The sequence below is a fragment of the Pseudochaenichthys georgianus genome, chromosome 6 (genome assembly GCF_902827115.2).
Source record: "Pseudochaenichthys georgianus chromosome 6, fPseGeo1.2, whole genome shotgun sequence".
NCBI classification, from domain to species: Eukaryota; Metazoa; Chordata; class Actinopteri; order Perciformes; family Channichthyidae; genus Pseudochaenichthys; species Pseudochaenichthys georgianus.
In genome coordinates, this window is record NC_047508.1 from 25612090 (window position 1) to 25621691 (window position 9602).

General features: G+C 40.9%; 1 protein-coding gene across 8 annotated transcripts; it reads left to right on the plus strand.

Annotated features, from left to right (window-relative positions):
- Window positions 1–5170: 5170 nt before the first annotated feature.
- On the plus strand, window positions 5171–9226 carry LOC117448727 (receptor-interacting serine/threonine-protein kinase 3-like). 8 transcript variants are annotated; one of them, XM_034086093.2, is made up of 13 exons: window positions 5171–5304; window positions 5581–5740; window positions 5852–6170; window positions 6258–6409; window positions 6764–6813; window positions 6934–7089; window positions 7220–7299; window positions 7427–7490; window positions 7567–7658; window positions 7977–8016; window positions 8183–8205; window positions 8357–8428; window positions 8509–9226. In XM_034086093.2, the coding sequence occupies exons 2-12, from the start codon at window positions 5592–5594 to the stop codon at window positions 8414–8416; spliced, it is 1185 nt and encodes a 394-aa protein (XP_033941984.1). In that variant the 5' UTR covers window positions 5171–5304; window positions 5581–5591; the 3' UTR covers window positions 8417–8428; window positions 8509–9226. The 8 variants fall into 8 exon arrangements, with proteins under 8 accessions (XP_033941984.1, XP_033941986.1, XP_033941987.1 ...); XM_034086095.2 differs by lacking the exon at window positions 8183–8205; XM_034086092.2 differs by lacking the exon at window positions 8183–8205 and having other exon boundaries at window positions 5173–5304; window positions 8222–8428; window positions 8509–9223.
- The last annotated feature ends 376 nt before the right edge of the window (window positions 9227–9602 follow it).

A 9602-nucleotide genomic window follows, 5' to 3' on the forward strand; every position in this document is an offset into this window, starting at 1 on the left:
GGTGGGTCTATTTTGGAAGGGACAATTGTGAAGGTGATCATACTGCTGCTTTCTGTGAAAAATACAGCTCACTTCCCCTTTCACTTTCTCTTCATTTTCTCTCTCACTCCTTAGCCTTCTTTTCCTGCACTCATCAGAGGCGGTTCTAGGGGGGGGGGCAACAGGGGCCAATGCTCCCGTAACACTGACTAGGAACCCCCCTGTGGCCCCCCTCCAAAAATATTATGATTTATTGGAACTAAATAAAATCAGAGATGCCGATGTACAGTGGAGATTAAACCTTATATAAAAGCAAATACTGTTTATGTTTTTTTATTAAATTGTCACTTAAAGTTAATAAAGCAAATCTAAATGAAAAAAACTACTGAAACAAAGGACTGTAACTTACATTTACTAAAACAAATACCTTTACAAAAACAAATACTAATTACTTTATTTTATGTTTATTTTAGACAATTACTTTATACTGTCTTTGTCTTTTTAACCCGCGTGCCCATCTCATGAAATAACTGGCCCCAGCCTGGCCCCCCAGTCAAATTGGTCTAGAACCGCCACTGGCACTCATCACTCACACTCAGGGGCGCCGTAAGGGGGTGAAAAGTTAGGACGATTCTAAGGGCCCGTGACTGACAGGGGCCCCAAAATGTTTAGAACATTAAGAATACAAATGTAAGTAACCTTTCATCAATCCTCAATAATTAACATTAATAGAACGTTATATTGATAAATTACTCACTAAACTTACGATTCATTTAACTTATTTTCTTCCAAAAGTTAATTACCCAAAGCCTCTGTACACCCCCTTCTATTTACATGTAATGGTTTGGTCCTGCCTCCAAACGCGTTGTGGCACCGGCACTTGCAGAGAGTGAAAGCATGTGAGGAGGGATGCTAGTACTTAGCCTACATACGTGTGTTGTACGGTTGTACCATGTTTCAACGACCAACAAAGTCAGGCTCTAAGAAAAGAAGAGAAAGGAGAGAAAGACAAGAGAGAGGGACTAAAGGGCGACAATATGTCACCCAGTTTTTCACAAGAAAAGGTGGGTGTGGTCCATGAGTGGTGCAAATTAGTCTGCTAGCTAATGTTTTTTTGTTTACTAAGCTGACATTAAGTACTGTTAATATCTTTACAGAAAATGCAGAGGTCTTTCATTTCACTGCTCTTTTAGCTGACATTTAAAGGTATGGTAGGTAATTCACTTCAGAAACACTTTTTGTTATATATTCCATGGAATGCTCTTAACATCCCGATAGCAATGAATATATTAAATGATTTGACAACAAATACATACAAAAATGTCATCTGTAGAAGCCGTGGCGCTGTAAAAAGCACGACCAATCATCTGAGCCGGCCCGGCTAAAATAACTGGATGGCCTACCTGCCTGTCAGCCTTCCATCTGTGCACAAACTTATCTCGTGCCCTCATTGGTCATGTGCGCGTTCGTGTGTGTTGGAGGAGGGGCTCTGTAAGGAACTCTGAAGGAAGGGACAGATTTTTTTCGGTTGTGTACTTTCAAATTCTAGCGCACTTGAGCTGGTTTCTCCATTCTTACCTCCCTACCTTTAATAAATGCAGGCACATTTTTAGCGCCTATTCATAGCGCCTATTCATACTAAATCAGTTGTCCCTCCCCCTGGTGCCAGGACCAACAGATCCATCTTTAGGCTCAGCAGCCCTGTCCCCCCATAAGGCTGAACCTGAACCAGCTTTTCTCCCAACTGAAGGAGGTGAGCAGCATTGTGTTGAATGACATGCCACTTAACATATCTGAAGGGAGACTGGAATACAATATATATATAACAAAAAGCTAACATCTAATTTAAATTATACATTTCAAACACAGTATTTACCCACACAGCCAATGATCTATATAAAACAAAAAACTGCTTTTAGTCTATTTAGGATGATGGACAGTTTGAAGCATTGAGTGATCAGTCTGTATTAGGTAAACAAAATGTTAATCACCGACATTTTGGTTATGATATTAATACTAATGTTATTATATTAAAGCAGGGGTGGGGAACCTCCGGCCCCCGGGCCGTATACGATGCGCTAGACCATTTGGTACGGCCCTCGAGGTAATTTATAAACAAAGTGGCCTGTGCCTGGTGGTGGGGCCCAATGTGATATATTTTCATGGGGCCCAAAATCCCTGGCGGCGCCCCTGCTCACACTTACTTTTTCTCCTTCATCCCTTTGCTCTGTCCATCATCATGTCACACACACTTCTCCCACCCTTCTCTTTTTACTGCTGCCTTTCCCCCAAGTGGGGTGCATGGCCTATCGCCATAGTAACAGACAGCCATGACAGGTGGAGATAGGAGGTAGTGCGGCGATGCGTGACTCCCTCTGGGACTGCAGGATGCCAACACTATAGAATGAGAATGAGCAGAACATGCTCTCTTATACAAAGTCGGCCTGCATGCAGGGTGTACACTCGATTCATTAAAACTTATCCTAAGAGGGGTCCATGCCTTATCTGTATTCTACAAAGGCAGCCAAGCCACACTGCCATTGTTCCACTGTGCGGCTGGACAGAGGGCTAAGAGGAGTTCAATGGATATACGCATGTTGTATGTTTCTATTTCAACACTCTCTATGGCCAGATCTAAACCAGGCCAAGCCAATCTGTTTCGTGTCAAAGAGGTACTGGTGTCTAGTCTACACTAACAAGATCCTACAAATCCTCTGCCATGGGCTGCAGAAAAAACATTTGTGTGTGCGCGTGTGTGTGTGCGCGTGTGTGTGTGAGATGGGAAATTATCACACACTATTCTCATACAGAGCACACCCCTTTAGCAACTTATTTGCATGCACTGCAGACACAAACACATGTCTTTATCACTCCATTGAAACAAGGTATATTATGCGACATCCGTCTCTGAATTTACACACTGTGTTCAGCACGGCATCCAATTGCCTGCAGCAGTCTGTGAGAGATTTCTCCCACACTTCACCACTGCAGTAGTTGAACACGTGGAGGAGTTAGACAAAAGCTTTCTGAGTAGGACGCAAAAGCCAGACAATTCTATAGTACGGAAAGCGGCTTTAGAGCATCACTGGGATCTTTTTAGAGGATTTAAGGCTTGCAGTAAAGTAAAGGGGAGGAGCAAACAAGCAACATCCCGTTTAATTAGATGACAGCTCACCTCCTGCATTAGTGTCTGTTTGAGCTTGTATTCCACCAGGAGAGAGTGATGAGAGAAAGCCACAGGAGAGAAACAAACAAACAAAGACACACAGTAGACAGCAGCTGCGATACGTTACCCCTCTGAGACTTACCATGAGCAAGCACACGGCTGATTCAGGCATGTGTTGGACAGCCATGATGGGATGCTCCTATGGATTCTTGTGGAAAGGAAATCTTCCTTGAAGGACTCTCTCCGTTGTCCTCTTCCTCTTCCCTCAGGAATTTGCTCACCTTTGTCCAGATGAAGTCCTGTGACTGGCCCTCCCTCTCTGTGTCCTCACCCACCTCCCGTCTGTCAGTCAGTGCGGCAGACAGCCTCTGCTCTCCAATTGTAATGAAGTCTTTGGAGAGCCTGTGACTCCCCAGTCTCTCTGTGACTCTTCAGACTGAGCGGAAAAGCAAATCTCCTTCCAGTTCTTTGATCTGAGAACAGAGCAGACCCCCCCCCCACTCTCTTCTCACTTTTAAAACACTCCCCCCAGACCCCACACCCACCTCCACCAAACCCCTTTGACTCTGGCACCTCTTTTTAAATGCTCCCCTCCCTCTGTTGCTGGCTCCTGTCTTCCGTTTACTCTCCTCACAACACAAAGCACATCCAGGCGTGCATGTGGGTGTTTGGGTCTATTCAGTTTAGCCTGGGGCTGTCCTGCCACTGCTTCACAGGATGTAACCTGCATCAGTGATGCCACTGCTTCACAGGATGTAACCTGCATCAGTGATGCCCCCTCAGTCTAAAGCCCTCCTCCACTGTGGGGCAGAGAGGAAAGCAAATAAAGGAGAGTATAATAGACAGTTTTCAGAAGGACAGAGGATGAGGTAAAAGGCATTAGGGGAGGAGAGAGATGTAGTGGAGAGAGCAGCCACTAGTGAGAGAGATCCACGCTGTGCTGAGCGTAAATAAGGGTGGATGGAGAAGAGGGAGGGGAGAGAGTGATGGAAATGCAGAGAGCGAGAGCAGACCGCGCCTATCGATGCCGGCTGAAACAGCAAGGCAGCATGGGATGTAAGCAAATACACCAAGCTCTCTTAATGAACAGGGTGTGCATGTGTGATTGTACAGGTATGATATAGTCCTGGTAGCTGTCAGGTGCACAAACTGAGATTTATATTTTTTAAGCACTGTTTGGCATTAATTATTCAGACTGAAAACAGTCTGAGCAGCGTGGCTTTTGTCTTTTGTGCATGAGAGAGTGTGCATGATGGAGAGATACAGAGAAGTAATGAGAGAGGGCTGTAGCTGAAAAGAAGGGGCGAGGCTCAGAGCATTGGCATCAGCTCAGCTTTACCTTTTGAGAAAATGTAATTATGATGGGGGAGTTCACAGTCTTACTTGCAGGTTAATAACTAGTTGAAACTAATAAAAATAAATGTATTAAATGTTGCTTGTTTCTACTGTACTCAAAGGATTTCTTTAAATAACAGTGCTCTAACAAAAGCAAAGGGCATGTTCTATTCCTAGTTTAGGAAAAAAGAGTGAGAAAACATATATGTGTCACTCATTGGCTTGATAAGAGAGTTTATTGTTCATCTATATTGAGGCTCACATACAGACATGTAAACAAAGCAGTCTCAGCAAAGCCTCCCTCCTAATGATTTCACAGAAAGGTTAACATGTTATAGATGAGAGTATGCCAGATTTGCAAAGTATATCTTACAGCACCACTCTATTCAGATACACGAAGAAAAAAAGAAAAGGTGTGCCCTTCATCACTTCCTGTCACAGTGCAAGATTGCTACCACTCATGTGCTATGAGGAAACGTGTCACTGCTTTTTATAACCACTCTAAAATAAGAACAAAGTCAAACAATATTCTAATTTATATTTCACCAAATACAAATTAGTAGTTAATAAAGGGTTGATACTGTTGTTAAAAGTATTAAAGGCTGTCCTTACTCAGTTAGATTTATTTTGATACACCACTCATAAGTTGTGTGTTTCACAGGAAGTGTGCACATCTTGCCAACCTCTTTTTTTATCAGCTTCTCCCTTTTTGTTCCTGTGTGGTGAAGAGGAACATGAACAGATTGTTCTTGCTTGCTTTGACACGATTTTAGTATAAACTAACTTTTAAATCGGTGGGTTTAAAACACATCAGGGGATACATGGTAAGTGAAATGCAGCTTTAAAATAGAGGTACATGAACAACATTACAAGGGAAATGTGTTTGGAAAATGTTTGTCAGTATCTTTACAAACCGAAACTGTACTTGTTTTAATGTCAGTGTGTAAAAGAAAGGGCACAATGTCAGCAGTAACTAAAGTAGCTGTATGAAAAAGAAAATATCTAAGCTGTCATTAAGCCACTTTATTTAAGTTAAGCAGCTTTTCTTTTCAGAATTTATTTCCATGTTTAATAATAGATTTGAGGTGGCTCTACCGTAGTTCAGCAGGAGATGGCGCTGCGGAGCCGCAAGATTTATGGTGATGAATGCTTTGAGAAATGGGAGTTTGTCAGCTCTGGGGGATTCGGTCAAGTCTTCAAGGCCAGGCAAAAGGACTTGGGAATTGATGTGGCTATTAAGATACTCCATGATGGATATAGGTAAATATAAAAATACCTAAAAAGGTCATGCACATTCTGAATAGAAGTTCAAAAGTTACTGCTTTCCCATATCTCTTTTCAACAATCCCCTACCTTAACTATCGTTTCCAGCTCCTCCATGATACTGCCTGATGAGGCCAAGTATATGGATATGGCTTCCTTTAAGTTTGTGGTGAGGCTTTATGGAATGTATCAGGGCTGTCCGCCTGCTAAAGGACCATCCACACAACAGGGAATAGTGATGGAGTTCATGGAAGGAGGATCTGTTCAGTCCCTGCAGGAGTATCTCCGCGGCCCTCCACGGTGGCCCCTGGTTTTCCGCTTGTCCCATGAAGTGGCTCAAGGCATGAACTTCATCCATAAAGAAAATCTCATGCACCAAGACCTTAAGCCAAGTAATGTACTGCTGAATGATAACCTTAACGCCAAGGTAAAGTGCCTAACCCCCTATGTTTACATTAGACAAAAGGAGATTTAATAATGTGTTTAATATTATGTTTCCCTTCTTTCTCTGTAGATAGCAGACTTTGGTCTGTCCAGAGTTTCTGCCAGCGCTTCGAACAGCAACAAAGAGACAACAGGGGCGATTGGTGGCTCATACAAGTACATGCCCCCAGAAGCTCTTGAATCAGCATCATATGAACCTGTTCGTTCTTTTGATGTATACAGGTAAGAAATGAACAAATAATACTACCCAATATGGAATTAACCTTAAAAGGATACTTTACACCCAAACCAATCATTTGTATATCTAATACTCACCCTGTGTTATCTGGAATTCATGAAAGACGGATGAAGATTCTAAAACAGGAATACATTCTTGATAAATTGAAGTAATTAGGGACTGCATAAGAATAGCAAAACTATTTTAAAATATCTGTGAACAAACTCAGATGTTAACAGAGGAGGCATGCAGGAAAGTTGTATACAATGAGTTATTACTATACAAATGGTAGTGTAGGGGTGAAGTATTTCTTCATCAGTGTTACTGTGTTGTGAAATCCCTTTCTCTCTCTTGATCAGCTATGGTATCCTGCTCTGGACCATTGCTACTGGTAAAGATCCCTATCCATGTAAGTGCAGTTTATTTTGTTGTCCTATCATTTTCCACTCTGTTGTTTTTCCTTTTTTGCCATGTAGGTTTACAATAAATTATTCAATTAAATCAATGTTTTTTATCACATGTACTGCAGTGGGTAATTACGATCGTGTGGCATCGAGTATCCCTCAGGGGCACAGACCTTGCTGTAAGGAAATTGAGCAGATGAAGGTAGATGGGCTGAAAGAACTAATTCTCCTCATGAAGCGGTGCTGGGATGGCAGTCCCAACAAGAGGCCTACCTTTATACGTAAATATTTGTTTTTGTTGTCAGTAAGTTTGAAATGTTTCTGAACTAAATGAGCTACACATTAGCTTAGATACCTTTTGTATACGAGCTTGACACACATATTTACAATGTAACGGTGCTTTTGTTTTAGAGTGCCTGGACGACACTGAGAAAGTGCTCTCAATGCACAGCACGAGAATTCATGGTGCCGTGGGTCAAGTGAAAAGACTGGTACAACTCATACATTTAATTTCATTAAAGGAATAATGCAGATAAGTTGATTTGTAACTTCGATACACTTTTAAACAGGTTTATCTTCTTTCTCTGATATATAATTTTTTTCCCTGTTTTACTTTAGATGTCACCAAACAGCAAAACATCAAACACAAGTGGGGCGACCAATGTTTCCCTTCAGACAGCAGGTCGATTGTTTAACACTGTTTGTGGGTGGAGGTAGTTTAATCTAAGTTATAAATTATTACTTACTTTTGACAATAGAATATTATGATTCTTTCTCTTTTGCAGAAGAGTCAACAAATAATTCTGTGGACTTTGGCAGGATTACAGAAACTGGAAGGTCTTTCAGCCAGGTATGCCAAATTCACTTTGACCCTTGCCCTCACAAGAAGTAGAATACATATTACATAACGTTGACTAAGTTGCAATAGAACAAAACAAACAAACAACAAAATGTGTCATGGAAAACATGGTCATTTGAACTATATTTTGTTGTATGTCTTTGATTGAAATGGAAATCACATTTTAAGGGCTTCATTGTCATAAAGGAAACATACAATAACAGTCCTATTGTTTTACATTGGGATTCTGAAACTAGTTAACAACACCTTTAACACATTTATGAATGACTTGACATTTTTTGTCTGAAAGAGTTTTTTGTTTTTCATCAGGTCTGTGCTTCTACTAAAACAATGAGCATTAAAGATAAAGGTGAGTATTTTGCACCAAAAATGTATTAAAAAATGTGTTTTAATTTCCTGTTAAACATAAAATCTCAATAGAGCATTTTATTGAATGACAGCATTTACTTCATACAAAATCAGTTAATTATGCCTTTTATATGTACATTATTTTCTTCTTCTATATTTAAAAACAGCAACGTTTGTTGATCGCAACCAGGTAAAGTTGATTCAAGACGTTTCAGAGGTAATGGCAATAGCCGAGGCGCTTGGAGACATGGTCCACCGTGAAACCTTATCCAAGATTGGAAGACAGGACACACCAAGCCGTGATAAAATGAGAGCGCTTTATCATGGGCCTCTACTTTCAGGGGGCGATAAGGTCAAGGCAGCCTTCTACGACGCCCTCAAGGCTCAACATCCCCACCTAGTGGAGAGGCTTGGTAGGACTTCCTTCTGTAAATGATTAACATGGGAGTTTATCTTATGACATATTATCATATTTTGTTATCTTTCTTTACAGGTGGTTAATTCTGAATACACTGTGGCCGTGCACATTCCCCGCCGGTGCAGAATACTTTGCATGACTCACCTACTTTCATCTTTTGTAAAAAAGTTCATATAATTTATGCTTTTATACATATTGTTGAGATTTTATAAAACTTTTATATTCTGTAACATATAAAGTTTTACATTTAAGGATCTTTGAAAAACAAAAATTGTTCTTAATAAACAACTGTTTATTAACAGAAAAAAATACTGTGTCACTATGGCTTCATTATGAGTTGACAAACACGTTGTTAATTTTATAAAAAGGAAGTTGCTTTATGAGAGAGAGAGAGAGAGAGAGAGAGAGAGAGAGAGAGAGAGAGAGAGAGAGAGAGGGAGAGGGGGAGGGTAGAGACTGTAAGAGGCTTTTCTGGTTCAATCTCCCAGTAACTGTCAGAAGCAGTCAGTCAGTCACCTGCAGATGATGGCGTCAAGGGGGCATCTTGGCCAATACAGTTACTCATGTTTCAGTTCCTTGCAAAGGTTTGTTGTTCACCACTCTCACACTGAACACTGGTCAATACACTGAGCTGATGAAGAGAAAAAACATGAAGACAGTTCACACGTGTGTAGTGAATCTTCAAACCACCTTTCCTGCATTCATTTACCTTAATTTTACTTTAATTGTGAGTGCTTTTATTTCACTCGTTTAACTTCTTTTCTGGTGATAAAATGTTGTATCGGATATGATTGACAGTATTTTCAACATGTGATTTTCTATAAATTTCAATAAACAGATTTTGTGACATTGCTATCACAGAAAATAATTTAACTGACTTAGGTATAAACAAATGTTTCCCTTTCTCTCACATGGATACTTCTGTCTGCCTGTCTCTCTATCTGCCTCTCCCCTCTGTCTCAAAGGAGCTAAACTGGCGGCATAAAAGTATTCTGGGATTTGACCTTTGTCTCATTCACAGCTCTGTCTCTCTGAAAAAACAACACACCTCTACAACATGTTAATCCTCAGTGGGGAAAGTGCGTTCAAGTGTCATCTTGACCCATCCTTCTCCTCCTCAGTCCTCCTGCCTCACTCCACCCTACACACCCATCTCACCCCACCCCATC

What these genes read in the sequence shown, in the direction of transcription:
- LOC117448727 (XM_034086090.2), top strand. Translation starts at nt 5,592, where the DNA reads ATGGCGCTGCGGAGCCGCAAGATTTATGGTGATGAATGCTTTGAGAAA. An exon ending in ATACTCCATGATGGATATAG is followed by an intron (nt 5,741 to 5,851) that starts GTAAATATAAAA and finishes TATCGTTTCCAG; the next exon opens with CTCCTCCATGATACTGCCTG. An exon ending in AATGAGCATTAAAGATAAAG is followed by an intron (nt 8,017 to 8,182) that starts GTGAGTATTTTG and finishes ATTTAAAAACAG; the next exon opens with CAACGTTTGTTGATCGCAAC.